The sequence below is a fragment of the Heterocephalus glaber genome, unplaced genomic scaffold (assembly GCF_053883595.1).
Source record: "Heterocephalus glaber isolate CG9 unplaced genomic scaffold, H.glaber_assembly_v1.0 deba00001472, whole genome shotgun sequence".
Lineage (NCBI taxonomy): Eukaryota > Metazoa > Chordata > Mammalia > Rodentia > Bathyergidae > Heterocephalus > Heterocephalus glaber.
In genome coordinates, this window is record NW_028258315.1 from 68,884,652 (window position 1) to 68,902,609 (window position 17,958).

Sequence of the window (17,958 nt, forward strand, 5' to 3'; positions counted from 1 at the left end):
ATTACCTGACTACATGGGACTTCCACCTTAAATGACTCATGTGAGTTGAATCTTCCAGAGTGGGGTCTGAGCAGTGGAATTTTAAAGATGACATCTGTGTAAACCAGATCAGTTTGCCCACCTGTTGGCTTAGGCTAGAACAGAAAATAGATTCCGATCCCTGATGTATCCTTTGTTGCTTAGTAGTTATGCCAGGTGAGACCCACCCTCCTGGCGCACACCTACCCGCATCCGCTTGATGCCTGCGCGAGTGACCTGCTGGCAGTCATACAGCTCAAGGCGCTCTAGGCCACGGCAGTTCTCCAGGTGCTCAAGGGCCACGTCAGTGATGAGGCAGTTATCCAACTCCAGGACCCTCAGCCTCTTGTGGCCACAGGTGCTGTTGCTGAGGTGCAGGATCCCATCATCTGTGATGAGCTCACAGTGGGACAGGCTCTGAAACAGCAAGATGTTCGAAGAACACTCATTCCATGGCTCCAGGCCTAGTGAAAGTAGGGATCCTAGCTCATAAAGCATCCCAGAGTAAATGCTGTTGTGTTTGAAAACATCCCTTAAAAAACAGATGCTGGAAACTAATCCCCCATGCAACAGTGTTGAGAAGTGGACTGTAATGGGTGTTTTAGGTCACAGTGCCACCGGCATGAATGTATTAATGCCAATTATAAAAAGGGATCCAGGCTGCAAGTTTTCTCTTTCCCCTCTGCCCCTTTGCCCTTCTACCTTCCTCCATGAGATAACACAGCAAAAACACCCTCACCGGATTGCCAGGCTATCCTTCCAGCTTTCAAACTTAAGAAATTTCAGTTTATTGGGTACCCAGTCTGATACTCTGCTGCAGCACAAAATGGACTAAGGCATTGCTGAATCAGGCGAGGATCAGACAGCCTTGGGGCTCTTTGGTCATGGGCCCCAAAGCTGCAATGAGACAATGGGGTTTTGTTTTGTTTTTTCACCTTTTGGCTAAAAAGATGAAATTTTTAAGAGTTTATATCCTTGAGCACAGTTTTAATGTCTAATTCTAGGTGGAAGCTAGTGAATGATTCTAATGTCCTCCGTTGAGCAAACAGCCATGACTCAGATGTGTACTGAGCATCTCTGAAGGATGCATAAGATAATTCAGATCAATATAGACAATATAGTTTCTTTTTTTTGGTACCGGGGATCGAACTCAGGTCCTTGTGCTTGTGAGGCAGGTGGTGGAACCACTGAGCTAAATCCTCGGCCCACTGACAATATAGTTTCAGATATGATAGTTTCCCTCAGTACATATCAAATACAATATTCAGCCTAACAAAATCTCTTCAGAGGCAAAAGACACTGCATTAAGTTCCTGTCATTCATTTTATCCCTCAAATACACCAAGTTGGGCCAGGTGTGTTGTGTGCAACGGCAAGGAAAAATACCCTTTTGTGCAGTGGTAGAGCCCAGAGTATAGTGTTGAGAAATGAAATCACACTAAGTAAACAAACTGATGCTGAAGAGAGGCTCAGCGAGCATGTCATAGTGGGATTTGACTTGAGGGAGAGACTACTGAGTTGGTATCTGAAGTAATGATGAGGGGCTAAGAGCTTATGAGCAAGGCTGGGAAAGGAAGGGCACACAGGAGAGTGGTAAGCAGAGTTTGGGAAGAAAGTCAGCATCATTTGGTTAAGAGTATGCAGATGGAAACAGGTAGGTTGGGCCAAGATGAAAGAGCCATGCGGGCCATATAAGCAAATCTTATTTTTATTCTAAGTAGTTAGGGATGCAATGTTACATGTTTTTCAAAAAGAAAAAGAAAAAAAGGGGGATCAGCATCACTGCACAGAATAATTAAGATGAAAAAAGATGGAAAGTTAATGTTGGTAAGGATGTAGAGCAACTGAGACTCAGATTGTAAGGGCAATTTGGATATCGGACTACAGTACATGTATGTATTAACTGAAAAGCATAACAGTTCTGGTTCTAATAGCCCTGAACTAGAAAACACTAAAGTCTTCAACAGTAGAAAAAGTAAATAAATTAGTATGTCTATTCAGTAAAGCAAGCAGTGAGGATGAATAATGTACAGCTGTACACAACAATATGGATGAATTTATACATTAATTAGTGCTAAAAACAGACAAATGAGTACATTCATTCACTAACAATTTCAACAATTAAAATGCAAAATTTTAAAAAAACAGGAAAAGCTAATAAATGTTACTGGAAGTCACCACCCTTGAGTTAAATGAATGGAAGGGAGCTTTCTAGGATCATAGTAATGTTGATAGTTAATCTGGGAATATTGTTTATGGAAATGCATTGATCTACACAATAATGATAAAGGTACTTTTCTATATACTTTAGTGAAAAATGAAAAAATAAACCACTCTGACTGGCAAATATTAAGTGCAAAAGTGGACAGACTGGAAAGCAAACAGGAGGCTACTACATTCTTTGGGATAAGGAAATGCCTAGTAATTTGGACCCGAGGTGAGTTCTGGTGATAAATACAGATACTAGTTTATGGGTGGGAAGTTTCCTGCTGAGGGAAAAAAGAACCCAAGAGATTGATATTGAATATGAGAAATAGGCAGCTGAGCACAATCTAGAGGGAAGGAAAGGGGGAGAAACAGACCGCAAGTCTGGAAAGATTCCTCAGCTCCATCTTAACAACACAGAGTTTCCTTTCTCATGAATCCAACCACACTACACAAAACCAACCAGTATGTGTGTAACCAGAGCTGTTCACCGGTTTGCCCTTAGAATTGACATGAAGACCTCCTCACAGCTTTTTCAGCAGGCTTTCTAAAATGGATAAATTGAGAAATACAATTTTGGGGTTCGGGTAGTAGCGCAGTGGTAAGTGCTTGCCTAGCATACTGGAGGCCACAGGTTTGGTTCTCCCAGCACCACCAAAAATTTGTTTATAAACCCCCCCCCGGATATGTGTATATATTCACACATAGTTTGGAGAAAGGATGGATGGAGATAATGTATGGATGCCACCCTTTTAATACAGGGGAATTGTGAAAGATGTTAACAGCATCTGGGACCATGTAGACACTTAAATTAACTGAAAAACTGATGTGTTGGATAAGCAAGTATTTATCAGTATATAAATTTCAAAAGCTCATTTAAGGAATCAGAGCAGCCCTGTTCTGTTCCAAGCCCACAGGAAAATCTGTGGCCAACATGACTTACACAGCAAAGCAGCCAACAGACCAAGCCGTCTGCTTCGAGCCACCACTGTGTATATATTACCTCATTTATTCTTCAAAATAATCCTGTTGAGAGTTAGTCCAGTTTTACAGATGTAGATGTAGCTGAAAGAAGTTGAGCCCTGCCAGTCACAGCTTGCTCAGGGTGGCCTCAGCCTCTTCCCCCCTCCCTGCATGGCCACTCATCCCCAGCACATGATGGAGGGTAAAGCTGGTTTTGTTTCTGTTTATAGGAGAAGTGTTAGGTGGGAAAATATTCCCGAAAAGTTGGTAAGCATTGTGTAGACATGGGTTGATGAGGAATGCTGCATTCCTCAAGGGAGCAGCTTACACTGCTGAGCCAGAGGCAGCAGGGGTGGTCTGGGTGGCAGATGCAAAGCGGGAGGTGGAACTGCTCTGAGGTGACCTCCGCAGGTGTCTTCTGCTCCCATGGGTGTGGGACAGAGAACAGGGGAGATAGGAGTGGCGGGGGCAGAGTCATCTCTTGCACACAGAAACTCTCCAGGAGAATACAGACACTGGCCAAGCAGTTGTCCTTGGGAGCAGCATAGTCACTGGGGGCTGAAAAATGGGAGATTTTTCTCTTGTATTCTTGGCACTTAAAATTTTTTTCTTTTGGATTTTTGTCACATTCTTTTTCTGTGTTTCATTAAGGTAATTTGCTTCCATATTTATGAAGGATACCAATAGGTAGTTTTCCTTTTTGCTACTGTTTTTGTTTGGTTTTGATATCAACATATTGCTGGTCTCATTTGTTTTCTCGAAGAGATTGTGTAGAATTGGTATAAATACCTTTAAAACGTTTGGTACATTCTCCAGTGAAACCATCTGGATGTGAACATTTCTTTTGGGGGAGGTTTATAATTAGAAATTCAATTTCTTTGGCAGTTCTATAGCTATTATCTATTTTATATCAAATGAGCTGCTGCTCCTTTTGACTTATGTGGTCAAATTTATTTATAGAGTTGTTTCTAGTAAATGTTGAGGATCCCTAAACTGAAAATCTGAAATGCTTCAAAATCTGATACTTTTTGAACACCAACAAGATGCTACAAATAGAAAATTCCATGCCTAACCTAATGTGTACAAGGTATAAAATGAATTCTGTGTTTAGATTGAGTTCCGTCCCCAAGATACCTCATTACGCATACACAAATATTCCAAAATTTAAAAAAATGTGAAATCCAAAACACTTGTCTGGCCCCTCTCATTTCAGATAAGTGATATGCAACTTGTATTCTCTTATTTTCCTTTTGATATCTTGCAAGTCTAGTGATACGCTATGTCACTCTCCATATCAACAATTTGTGTCCTTTCTCTGTACTCTTGAAGACCGTTTGCTTTGTTGTTGTTTGAGATGGGGGCTTGCCGTGTTACCCAGGCTGGCTGCGAGCTTGCGATCCTCCCATCTCATCCTCCCAGGTGGCCAGGCTTACAAGTCTGTCCCACCGCACTCAGCCTGGTTTTCGCAGCTTTCCATTTCATGGATTTTCACCTAATGTATTTTCTTTTGAATTTCATTGATTTCCATCTTTATTATAACCTTCCTTTTTTAGATTTTCCTTTTCTTTTCTGGTTTCTTAAGGGTAAAAGTTTAAATTGAGACTTAGTTGTTTTTTTTTCCAGTTCCGGGAATTGAATTCAGGACCTTGCGTTTACCAGGCAGGTGCGGTGCCATTGAGCTAAATCCCCAGCCAACTTATTATTATTATTTTTTTAATGTATTCAGTGCCCTAAATTTCCCTTAGCACTACTTTAGCTGTATCCCATAAATCTGCATATGTTTTCTTTTTATTTTCACTCAGTTAAATCTGTTTTTAAAAAATTTCTCAACCTGACTCATGGCTTATTTAGAAGTCTTCAGAAAATTTGCTGTTATCTTTTTGTTATTGATTACTATCTTCAGCATTTTCACTGTACAGTGAGTTTTATTAAGTATATTGTCATTACTGTGCAGTGAAACTCCATAATCTTTTCATCTTGGAAAACTGATATATCCATTAAGCAACTCTTCATTTTCCTAACTCCTGTTCCCTGGAGATTACCATTCTACCTTACGTTCTATGAATTTGACTAGATGCCTCAATATGTAAGTGGAAAAAGATACTTGGAGTCATCTATGAATATTTATATTCAGGTATCTCTTCAAGTTCTTGCTTTCCATTCATTTGCTTATATACAGAAATACTGCTGCTGGATCATACAGTTCCATTTTGAGTTTTCTGAGGACTTTCCATACTCTTTTCCACAGCACCCGTACCAGTTTACATTTCCACAGCAGTGCCCAAGGGCTCCAATTTCTTCACATTCTCCCAACACTTCCTTTCCTTTCTTTTTAAAGAACTTTAGCCATTCTTTCAGAGTAGATCCATTGGCAACAGATTTTCTTAGTTTTCTTTTATCTGAGATACTTTGATTTCCCCATTGTGTCTGAAGGAAATTTGCACTGGTTATGGAACTGTAGGTTGAGAATCCCTTTCAGCAGTTGAAGTGTTGTGCTTCTTTCTGCCTCTGTTGTTCCTTATGAGAGATCTGCTGTTTCTTGAACTGCTTCTCCTGTCTATGGACAGCCCCCCACCCCCATTATTTTCTTGGGCTCTGGGATGTATGTAGCTCAGTGGTAGAGAGCATGCCCAGCAAGTGCAAGGCCTGGGTTCAATCTTTAGCAGTGGAAAAAAGGCAGGGGGAGTGCTTAACTTTTTTTTTTTTTTTTTTTTCAGCAGATATCAACAAAATTTTATTTACAAAGTTGTTCAAACACAAGAAAATTCTGGTTCCTTTTCTATGAACTATCAAAAGTTGGGGACAGAATGCTCTTTCATCTCAAATCAGGTTTTGGATGACAGCTTTTCAACATAAAGACAAAATCAAGTTGAAATACATGAAACACTTTTCTAGTCCATATATACTTGGATAATCTTGTAATAAGTTTCTTCAGCAACAGACAGTGTTGAAAGAAAATGTGTCCTGGGATAGTGTTCTAAGAAGTCATTAGCAGCAGTGGTAGCAGCATTAGTAGTACTTCCAGAATCTATAAAAATCCCAAAGCTATTGCCAAGCAAGTAAACACTGAGGCTGCAAGATAACGAATTGTCTCGTTTGTTAGACTCCATCAGCGTTAAGGAAGCAATTTCAGTATCAATTTTATTACTGGTCTCTGAAATAACACTTTTGGTTTGGGTATCCTTTCTGGTAAATTCTGTGGTTGCTTCCATATGTTGCTTTTCTTGATCTGTAAACATATCTGTTACTCTGCTTCTTTCTAGGTTGATGTCCAGTTTATTATCTGCTCTGATTCGGCTGGTTTCATGTATCAGTTGTTGTTTAACTTGATCTAATTCAATTTTCATTTTCTCATTCTCTGCTCTCGGATTTACAAATTCACTTTTTTCTAGGAAGTCCTTATCTTTCCTGATAGAATCCAAAGGAGCCATTCACTCTTGAACTGTTATTTCCTGTTGCACCTGAGTGACCATCTCCTTATAGATAGTATCCAGGCTGACATTAAAGTGGTTAAGGCTGATACAATTGTTTCTGCTTGTGCTTTGTCAAATCCATGAGTTTCTAAATCCTGAACCAATGCATGGGTATCAAAAGTTAATTTCCCTTGTTGTAAAGGTGTTATATGTCCACTGGCCTCCTATCATATACTTCCTTGCTTGTGGTGGTCAAGAAATCTCTCCACAGGGCCAGCGAGAAACAGCTGCGCGGAGTTGAAACCCAGAGGTCCCCGCTGCCACCGGTGTGCAAGAGGCGCCAAGCCCAGCGACACCTCATGTTCTCAGCTTTCCTAGGGGCAGGAAGCGGAAGGCGGGCCTTACCTTTACTTTTCACAGGTTTGATTACGATGTCCCCTGGTGTGAATCTCTTTGGTTTTTTCCCTACTCAGGGTTGTATCAGCTTCTTGAATCTGGAGATGTTTGTCTTTTGCCAGATTTGGGGAATCTTCTGCCATGCCTTCAGCTCCATGTTTTTCCTCTCCTCTCTCCTGAGATTGTGCAGATATGAATGTTACATCTTTTGTTATAGTTCCAGCAGGCACTGAGGCATTGCCTTTTCTTCTTTTCTTCAGTCTATTTTCTATTGCCTATATTGGGTAATTTCTAGGGTTGTACCTTCAAATTCATGGATTCTTTCCATTTTGCTTTAAGGTCATCCATTGAATTTTGATTATGTTTTTATAAATTTCTATATACTTCTTTATATCTTGCATTTCTTTGCTGACACTTTTTGTTTCAAATGTGTTCATTTTTATCATGCTTGCTTTAAAATTCCTCTCATGATTCTGAGATTTGTATCATCTTGGTATTATTGTCTTTTCTCATACAAGTTCAGATTTTTCTTATTCTTGGTATGATGAGTGTTTCCTATTGGCAGGATATTCTGACTGTTAGCACACTCCATGTCTTAATTTTTTTAAGTCCTGGAGATTAAACCTAGGACCCTGTCCATGGTAAAGAAGTGCTGTCATGTGAGCTAAACCCCAACCTAAATCTTCTGTTTAACAGGCTGCCTCTGACACTGTGCTGGTGGTAGAAGGGACAGTGATGACTTGTTGCTATCAGGGAGGGGCAGAAGTCCAAGTTCTCAGTCAGCATTAGCTGATTCCATGTGGCAGGGACCTTGTTACTGATGGAAGGAGGTGGCATTCAGACTCCCTCCAGACACCCCTCACTCGGAAGGAAGCAGAGAGGTGCCTTGCGGTCCTCTGGTGGGGGTCTAAGTCTAGGTGCCTGTGTGGTCTGCAGGGACACTACTGGTGGGCAGGAGGCCACTCATTACCTCTGGGCAAAGATGAAAGACTCCCAGCTGCCCTACTCCATCTCTGCTGGCAGAGGTAGGGATGGTACTGCAGGTTTTCCTCTGTACTGGATAGAGTGGTTATTGTCTAAAAGTTTTCTGTCTTGGACCTTTGATTAGACAGAGCATGCTCTTCTTAGGAATTTTTTTCCTGAAACTTTTGGCATTTCTGGGTTGTCAGTTGTATAGTGCCCAGCCTGGGGTATATGAAGTAAAACAAAAACAGAATTCAGGGAACTTAATACCATGCTGCTTGCTTGTGCTCTGAGGTCCCTAGCTGGCCTTGCCACCTTCTCTTGATCTGTTAGTCTTTAGACTTGTTTTCTATGTAATTGCAGGGATACTGGTTGTACTCAGCACGAGGAATGGAAGTAGTGCATCTATTTCATTTTCCTGGAACTCAAAACTTGCATTTGTTCTTTCAAAATTTGTGTTTATTTTTCCAGATAGTCCCAACAAAATTCTGCCCTTTTCACAGATTTGCTCAAGTATTTAAGTCAGTGATGGGCAAGAAAATATGGGGACAATGGTACACATGTTTAGTCCTAGCTGCTTGGGAGGCTGAGGCAGGAGGATTGCTTGAGCCCATGAATTCAAGACTAGCCTGAACAACATAGTGAAACCTCATTTAGAAAAAAAAAAAAAGAAAAGAAAAGAAAAAAGCAAGCACAGAGAACATTTCTAAGGAAGTTCACTAATGGCAGATAAGGGAGGATGCTATACTCAAGCTTATTTTTGCTAAACCCCTCTCCCACTTCCACTAGGCGGCTAGGAGTCTGTTAAGAGTCAGAAGTGTGTATGGGTGTGTCCCACACCCTGTCAGTGCCCCCTAAGAGGCCAGGAGCAGAACAGAATTTGAACTGAAATGTACAGATAGCAATTTTTTTTTTTTTTGGTACCGGGGATCGAACTCGGGACCTTGCGCTTGGGAGGCAGGGGCCAGAACCACTGAACTAAATCCCCAGCCCAAACTGAAATGTAAAAAACAAATTCAAGCCACTTGGCGTCAAAGCTGCTGTGAGTAATGGCCTAAGGAATCTAGATGTTCTCATCTTCCCCGGGGTCCTGAACCTCTCCTTAAAATCTGCTCCAACGAGGGGGACTCTGTCTGGTGGCGAGCACCGGAGGAGCTGGCCAGCGGCCTTGACAAGACTGCTTTGTACTGTGGGTGCCCACTGGGACTTGGGGATAGGGCCTGCTGGTACTGACTGCAGGGACCCTCACCGGCTCCGTCTCCTCCACAGCAGCTTTTGGTGGTGGAGCTGTGGCGGGGCTGGGGCAGCTGGCCTCCTCCTGAGAAGCGCTGCTGCAGTTCTTGGGGCCTACATGGCATAGCTGTGCGGATGGCCCTCACCACTCACACAGCACAGCGCAGCACAGCAGCTGCTGTGCCTGACTGGAGACTTGGATTTGTTTATGTCCTACTTTGTTCCAATACAGAATCCAGAGTGTCTTTCCCTCATGGGCCTTGTGGAGAGGGTGCTGGTGCTGTGGTGAGAAGGGAGCTCTTTCTGTCCTCAGGGAGCAGACATCTTGGAAAAGGACAGAGAATGCCTTTGCGGCTGCAGAGAAGCAGAAGGTAAGGGAGAAAGTAAAGCCCTGGGCTCCAAAATTACCCCACATTTGTGAGAGGTTGAAGATCTTTGGAGAAAAATGGGTAAGGAGATAAAAGCCGAAAGCATTAAAAAAAAAAAAAGCAAAAAAAAAAGCAGAAAGCACATCTGAGTTAGTTTCTGTCAATCCCAAAGCAATTCCTAAACTAATTTGGGGGTTAAAAACATTATAACTATAAAATTATTTGTAATATTTAGAGGGAAATACAGTAATTTGCACAGAGAATTTGGATGTGGCTGTGTATCTGACTAACCTCTGAAATCAGATCCAAATCTTAAAAAATGTTCCAGAGGCATCCAAAGTCAAGCCACTTGTCCCTAAGAGGATGTAGAAAGAAAGTTGGTGAGGTAAGTAATTCAAGGCCAAATGATGCTTTACCAGTGTTATAGAACTCCAGCCCCTGAGGAGACTGCAAGTGTTAGAGAAGACAGAGGGGAAAGCTGCCTTAGGAAAAATCTATTGTGTGCATCCTCAGGGCAGGGGAAGACCAGACCCAGGGGAGGCCAAGAGATCTGGGGACTCGAGCAACTATGCAGCTGTGGGCCAGTCCCTTCCCCACGTGGAGCCTCAGTTTCTTCACTGATAAAATGGGGCCGTCATGCAATGGGAAAGGCACAGATTCCCACTCGTGGCCTTGCTCAATGGATGGTGATTCTGCCCCTGCCCCGGCTCCCAGCAAACATCCAGGTGTGAAATGTGGAAAGGTCTGCAGGCCTGAGAGTGCCAGTGACTCATTTTGGATCCATTAAAAGATCCAAATACATATCCTAGAATATATTCAGATTTCTACAGATGTACAGATATGAAATGTAAATATAACAGAAGGGTGCTCCGATCTTTGTACTGGATTGTAACCTTTTAACATGGTAAATATCATGCCTGACAAGATGAACATGAGCATGACTGCTGTGATCAGCACATGAATCCCCACTGGGTTCATACCGCACAATGAAAGCAGTAATGTTCAGATACCCTGCTCCCAAGTGAGCCCAACTAGAAGATCTTTGAAACCAAGGCTGATGTTACGTTTAAAGAATGAGAATCCACCCCACTTTCTGCTGTTGTTGGAGGGTCCTTTCTTTCTTAAGAGATGAATAATGTCACACAAAACACTCAAAAGACTCACCAGGGCTTGCAGCTTAGGACAATGAATGGAGAGCTGGATGAGCGTGCTGTCAGTTATCTGGGGAAAAACATGCTGTCAGTGTGGCTGCTATGCCAGAGCTTAATACTGTGCCTAATCCTGGCTTCTCCTGAACATGGGGCTCAAAAGGTACAAAAGAGAATTAAAAATTCATCCAGACACACTGTCTGGGAGTGCCTGTCTTCACCAGTACCCTCAAATCTGTCTGCTCCTGGAGATGCAAAACTGTCCTTTGGTCTCACCTCTGGTACCTCCAGGGGGCCTGGGGGCAGGGGATAAAGAGGGAGTAGACGAGAAGAGCTCCTTGGAGTCTCCTCAGCACTGGACATGCAAGCTTATTCCTCCCTCAAGGTCTGTGAAAAAATAGAAGGTTTTTTTCATTTTAATCCTTGGCAAATGAAGGAGCTATCTTGAATTTATTTGCTGTAATTCTGTCTGGTGACTGGGAACAGTCACAAGTTTGCACATTCCACTACCATGGCCCTAGAGGGTTCCCTTAACCCTACCACCTCCACTGAAGAGGAAGGATTGAGACCACAGGTGGTCTGTGTTCCTGGCTCAATCAGGGACCCTTCGGGGTCTCTCCGAGTCCACTCACCAGGATGCATTCCTCTAGATCCATCTTCTCCAGGTCATGGCAATTCTGAAAGAGTCCACAACACACACCTGCTTTGTGGGTCCCTGGGTAGGGCAACACTGGACTCTCACTCGTCCCCCCGAGTACCACCAGGGTCCTATTCTCTTCCATTAAATAGTGTGCCCTGCTCCTGGAGCACCCAGTGAACCAGCACTTCTGAGCTGGTGTCTTTGAGTCACAGACAGCTTGGGAATAGGAATGGGGTTACCCTGACTACATTTCTTTTTCTCAACTTGGAGAGTTTCTTGGACCTTCCCAGTGGCTCCTAGATATCAGCAGGTAAAACTGAACCACTAGGCATGAGCATAGGGCCCTCATCCACACATGGGGAGGAGCAGAGGTAGGAGGAGGAGTACATCAGCATCTCCAGGACACAGGCTCCTGGCCTCCATCCCACAGAGGGCCCCACAGTGACATGGTGATCTGTGTCCACAGGCAATGTTGAAAATGGAGCAGAGGGCAGAGCACCAGCCTAGTTAGAGGAAGATGCAGAGAGGCCAGATTAGGGTCCATATGGGAAGGGTGTCTCCTGACCAAGTGAGAGGGAGGTCTAGACCTTTCCAGAATCCTCCATAGGATCTTGCCAGATTTCTGGTCAACTGGAAAAAATGCAAAGCACATCCCTAGGGCTCTATCTGACTTTGTGCTTTTCTGAAGCTAGCTTTTTACACCCCTAAACCACCCCAAGTCTTCTTTTTTTTTTTCAGACAGGGTCTCACTATGTAGTTCAGGCTGGCCTTGAACTCATGGTGATCTTCTTGCCTCAGCCTCTCCAGTGCTAGGATTACGGGTGTGTGCCACACCTTGCCACCTCAAATAGGAAAGTGGATTACAGTTTGGTTTGGTTTAAAAAAACCTATCCCTTACCCGAGCTAAAAGTGTAAAGCCCGCATCAGTCAAATGAGTGCAGCGGGCAGCCTCCAAGATTCTGGGAATGAAGTAGGCATGAAGGGGAGAGAAAGTGCCAGCTGGTTAACAGTAGAAACACACACTTTACAATGCACGTTCCAGAGTTTCTTCTGCTCTTTGACACACTTTTGCTTCTAGCTCTAAGGACTGTAAAGTGCAAAAACTATTTCTACTGGACAATAAGGAGCTTAGGGAGGCTTAGGCAGGAATGCAACCTGCCCAAGACCCTAAAGTCTCATCCAGAACACAGACACTAAATCCAGGAATCTTCCCTCTGTACCAGTACATTCCTTATAAATATCTAATATTTAAAGATGAACTTTTACTCAAAGTAAAAAGTCATCATCAAATTTATTAAAATTCTGAGTTACCCAACAGGAAATTTAAATAATCTGTAGGCAGTGAAAAAACATGAAATAATTCTGTTACCCGTGCTTATGAGGAAAAAATTCATAAGTAACATTTCAAAGTTAACACTCCCTTACAGCAATAATTTTGACCTGATTTCTGGCCAGGTTGGTTGGCTTCTTTCCTCTCCTCTTCTCCCCTCCTGTCCCCTCCCCATCTCTTCTTTTCTTTCTTGTGAAATCAAACCCAGCATCCCACATGCTAAGCACAAGCACTAAGCTACTCCAGCAGCCCTCTGACCGGCTCTGCTCATCCAGACCCTTCTGGCTAAGCATGACATACTCACTGCATTCTCGGGCAGTTCAAACCCAGGGCTGCCAGGGATGCATCTGTTAGGTTGCTGCACCCAGAAAGGCTGAGGGCTTGCAGCTGGCGGCAGCCCCTGCAAATCTGCACCACACCCTCATCCGTGATGCGCTGGGGAAAAAAGTTCAGGAAAAGATGCTACAGGACATCAACACTGAAAGAGGAGTGCAGAAAATTGAGATCTACTGATCGCTTGATTAGTTTGTTGCCAGTTACTATCACTTTCTCCTAATAAATTAGAAGTAGAGGGCAGCCATGTACTTGCATTATCTCTGCACAGCTTTAAAATATTCTAGCTTTACTGACGGAAAGTTAAAGTTTAAGATTCCATTTGTATTTTCACGAGTTATAAAAACAGGTACAGGGCTGGGGATTTAGCTTAGTGGTTTCGCTGCCTGCTGCACAAGCTCAAGGACCCGAGTTCGATCCCTGATACCAAAAAAAAAAAAAAAAAGTACAGATTTAACTGGGGGAGGTGGAGGGATGAGGGAAAAAAGAAGGGAACTGAAATGTGTTATGTACATGTACCAGTCCTCTACAGTAAATGTAGTCACTATGTACTGCAAACATTACTAAAGTGGAAAAAATAACAAATTTTTTAAAAGATTTGATTTTTTTCAAGGAAAAATTTCTGATGATAAAACATCAGCTCAAATGAAGAGCTCAGGAGACCCACTGAGCTAAATAACGTATTAATATTTGGTTGACAATCTACAGATTAATGCCTTATCTATTCACCATATAAACCATATATATGTAAATAGGAAAATTAAGTCGTTATTGATAAATGCCTTAGCATTCTATTAAGTCATGAAGATTCAAAATAGTATCTTCACTTAAATATACTTCATGTAGAAATAAACATGTACATTTGTATTATGCTTTAAGCTATCTGCCAATGCTATCCTACATGAAGTTTGAGGATCTACTTTTGAACAGTCCCCAGCTCCATAAAGGCAAGACTTGTCCAGAAGACAGTTTGTTTTCTCTTCTTACCATCAGGGACTCTACAGATTTAAGATTCATCCATTAAAAGCCAAATACAAGGGCTTTCTCTTACCTTTCTCAAAATCTACACTCCCCTTGAAAAAGCTCAGAGGCTACTACAAGCATCATTTTTATTTATCAACATCTACTCCGCAGTGAAGAAGTGTTTTTTATAGGCTATGTCCTGATGAAAATGTAAGTTTGCTCTTGCACATGCCCTTTATTTTTCAAAGCATTTCAGCATCTGTTATTTCATTTTATCCACTGTAAAATTAGGTATGTCATTATCCCCAATTTATTTAATTTTGGGGGGTGCACTGAGACAGGTTCTTGCTATGTAGTTCAGTCTGTTCTTGAACTTACTATGTAGCCCAGATTGGTCTTGAACTCGAAGTAACCCTCCTGCCTCAGCCTCCTGAGTGCTGAGATTACAAACATGTACCACCACATGCCCAGTATCATTCCCAATATATGTTACAAAAAAAAAAAAAAAAGAAATTGAGATCTTATTATGAACTGTTCAGGTCTAACAACTAGTAGCAATTTCACAGCATTTCTAATATATATCCTTCCTCAATACTCTGAAAAAATCAAGACCAAATTCATTATTTTTAAGGAGATATCAGTGGCTTTATATTATGATGATGCCTTGTTTTTCTTTTATCTCGTGATAAGACAGATCATATAAGAACCTAGGAAGACAAATCGGGGTGTGGCAACGTGGCCATGTGCCAATCATCGCCGCAGGGGCCAGTGCAGACTCCCGTGGGAGGGCGCGCGGGGTAGGCAGCGCTACTTACTGAGCAGGACTGCAGGTTGAGGCTCACGAGCTCATGGCAGTAATTCTGCATGTGTTTCAAAGCTTCATCTTCCAACTGAGCAGACAGAGAAAGCAGAAGAGGATGAAATCTAGGTAACAGCAAGCTCCCTGACACACAGGACGACAGCCGCATGGCCCCTTGGTACCTGCGTGCAGCCCCGCAGGAGCAGGGCTTTCAGGCACCGACACCCTCGCACCAGTGCCTCAATGCCATCCTTCGTGATCTGATCGCACCAAGAGAGGTTCAAGTACTCCAGGTTTCGGCAGCCCTCACTGAGAAAACAAGGAAGGGAAACACCTCTGTGCGTTCTCTCTGCAAAGTGTATTATCAACATTCGATTTAGGACACCACAGCCATTCTGGGAGGGAGACAACCCCAGGGCTCATTGAGCTGCCTATTTCTTGCGCTAATGGCACCATTAGAAAGGCCTCAGATAAACCAGAGTGGTCACCATTTCAGTATTTTCTTGACCACGAACAACAGGCACTCCTACCTGATGCACTTTAAGGAGCTGTTTGTAACAGACACGCAGGAGGTCAGATCCAAGTGTTTCAGCTTAGAACAGAATCTGCTAAGGCTATAACACGTGCTGAAAAAGAGCAGACGCACTAAAGATATTTTCAACCATGTTTCTCTCCCCAACCCTCCCCACAGCCACTTAGTCCCCAGACTCATCCTCATTACTTACCTGTCAGTGATTTTTGTGCACCCGTTGAGGTTTAAATGTTCAATGTTTCGGCAGTTCTGGGCAAAGGTCCTAAAATGAGAACATGCTTTTAAACTCCATGCAAGTTGCTGGGCAGCCACTAGAGGGCATCTGTAACCATTCGTTCTGCTTTTCAAACATTAACCAGCAAAGGAATCAGCCCAGGTTTTGGTCACTGCAGATTCCGACCATAGCTAGGGAGTGGGGCTGTATAATCTACATTCTCTTCCTGATGCACCCTTGCTAGTCTAAGACCATATTTGGAGAAGCAAGGCCCTACACTGACTACTTATCAATCCACTCTCCTTCACCTACACCTTGATGAATCATCTGAGATGGAGGCCTGGTTCCCCGATTCTTCCCCTTTATAGGAAAATCAATCCGAAGCAAGGGGGTGAATCTTTCTTGTACTGTGCCATGTTGCCACTGGTTACCCATGGGACTTTCTAAAGAAACCATCTCTGGCCACCGAGAGGGGTCAGCAATGTGATCAGTACCAAGATCCATCCATTTATGGGTGAGGACACTGAGTCACGAAGAGCAACTTCTAAGTGACCTGTGGGCTGGTAGCAAACAAAGCATCCCTTAACATATTCAGCAAGGACTGCCTCATGTCACTTGCATCTTCCTGAGATACAGCCTCGACACATCTTAGAGAATTGAGTCCCGACTCTTCCATGGGGTACCCAAAGCCTCTAAAACCTGCCCTTGGAGCAGATGTCACCTTATCTGCTCTTTCTGACCTGCCAAAGTGCAAGGAGGGGGAACCAAACTGGAGCCTGATGGACTCTGATATAAGCAGATGAAGCTGAAATCTAGGAAGACCACATTGGCCAGAGTGGAGAACATGTCACAAAGAAAAACCCAGGATCTGTACAGGTGCCCTCTGATAAATTCAACAGAGTGCTGACCAGTATGTACATGAGGAAATGTCCCAGGGCTGGGGAAAGAATCAGCTAAAAGCACCAGAGGGAACAATAGCAAAGCTTGTCCAGGGCGATGAACAGTGACCACTCTGATCACACCAATAAAAACATAGGTCATGGAGCTTTGGGTAGTGTACTGAGACAGGTCTTCTTTCAGGAGCAGAAGACAATTATCCCTAAACCAGTGATGGTGAACCTTTTATAGACCGAGTGCCCAAACTGCAACCCAAAACCCACTTAGCACAAAGTGTCAACACAGCAATTAGACCTGAATACTGAGGTGTTAGAGAAAAACAACTCATACATTAGCATCTTTTGTCTTAAAAGAAAAAGACAATAACACAATAACAGAACTTTCAATGATACAAACAGCTTTTTATTGAACGGTAAAAGTCGGCATTTGGTGTGCTTTTGTACACTGTTATCCAAAGCTGTTATCCATGTTGGGGTGATGCTGGGGTAACTTTGCTCTCGTGTCGACAGAGGGCCCTGCATCCCCACTGTGACACGCATGCCATATTCGCCACCACTGCTCTAGACTAAACACTGCCTTGGTCCAATTTAACAAAAAAATTATTTTCTAATGCTGAGATTGAACTAGGATCTTGTGTATGCCAGGCAAGTACTCTACCACTGAGCTACATCCCAGCCCCAAACTTAGCAAATTTTAAGAATAAGATCCGAACAGAACTATCCCCAAGTAAGTCAATGGCATCTCAGAATAAAATTCAAAACCCAGGAGTAATTATAGAAACACGTAAATGTTCTGTACTCAACAAGGTAAAATGTACAATGTCTGGCATTGAATGAAAATCATGCTTTCAAAGGAGGAGGAAAACATATTCATAAGGAACAGAAAAGTCATTCTTTAAAAATCTATCCCAAACTGACACAGATGTCAGAAATAGCAGACAAGGATATGAAAAGTTATTGTAACTGCAGCCCATAGAATACAGTGATACCTCAGTTCATGAACTTAATTTGTTCCACAATTCTGGTCACAAGCTGATTCAAATTTTCCCATTAGGGTCAAAGTAAACAAGGTTAATCCATTCTGAACTATACGTATTTTTTAATCACAAAAATATGAAACAATATAGTACAGTATGAAGAGAGAGAACACTAACCTCGCTTGAGGTGACTTTTGGTGTGGAGGACAGGAAGGTGGGTGGGGAGGAGGTTATTGTTTGGAGGGAGAGTCCCCCTCCATAAGGACATCTGAGATCTCCTTCATGGGTTTCCTCTCTTCTGTGGCTCTTAGCTGCAGGGTCAATTTTGATGAAAACTGTCTAATGTCACCTGTTTTTTCCTGAGATGCATAACCCTCCAGAAATGAGAGACCATATTATCGTTCATCAGATCCAACACTGTTCTTTACAGTTAAGTTGGGGTGGTGCTTCTCAAAGAAATCCTGGCACTCATTCCATTTTTCCTTAATGGATTTTATCACATCACTGCTAACCTCCTCCCTGTCTTCCTCTTTCTCAGAGGAATTCTGTTCAACAAGCACCTTCTGCT

General features: G+C 42.8%; 1 protein-coding gene and 1 pseudogene across 1 annotated transcript in view; both read right to left on the reverse strand.

Moving 5' to 3' along the window:
• The window catches only part of Fbxl2 (F-box and leucine rich repeat protein 2), a 101,691-nt gene that overhangs the window by 17,692 nt on the left and 66,041 nt on the right, over positions 1 to 17,958 (reverse strand). Inside the window, exons 6-14 of the mRNA XM_004857852.4 lie at positions 15,497 to 15,565; positions 15,302 to 15,397; positions 14,954 to 15,080; positions 14,788 to 14,862; positions 12,981 to 13,111; positions 12,245 to 12,305; positions 11,339 to 11,383; positions 10,723 to 10,779; positions 226 to 435 (exon numbers count right to left, since the gene is read on the reverse strand). Of these exons, the coding sequence (XP_004857909.1) occupies positions 226 to 435; positions 10,723 to 10,779; positions 11,339 to 11,383; positions 12,245 to 12,305; positions 12,981 to 13,111; positions 14,788 to 14,862; positions 14,954 to 15,080; positions 15,302 to 15,397; positions 15,497 to 15,565 (871 nt within the window). The remainder of the gene's footprint in view (positions 1 to 225; positions 436 to 10,722; positions 10,780 to 11,338; positions 11,384 to 12,244; positions 12,306 to 12,980; positions 13,112 to 14,787; positions 14,863 to 14,953; positions 15,081 to 15,301; positions 15,398 to 15,496; positions 15,566 to 17,958) is intronic.
• Positions 6,180 to 6,974, reverse strand: LOC147826394 (coiled-coil domain-containing protein 90B, mitochondrial pseudogene; annotated as a pseudogene).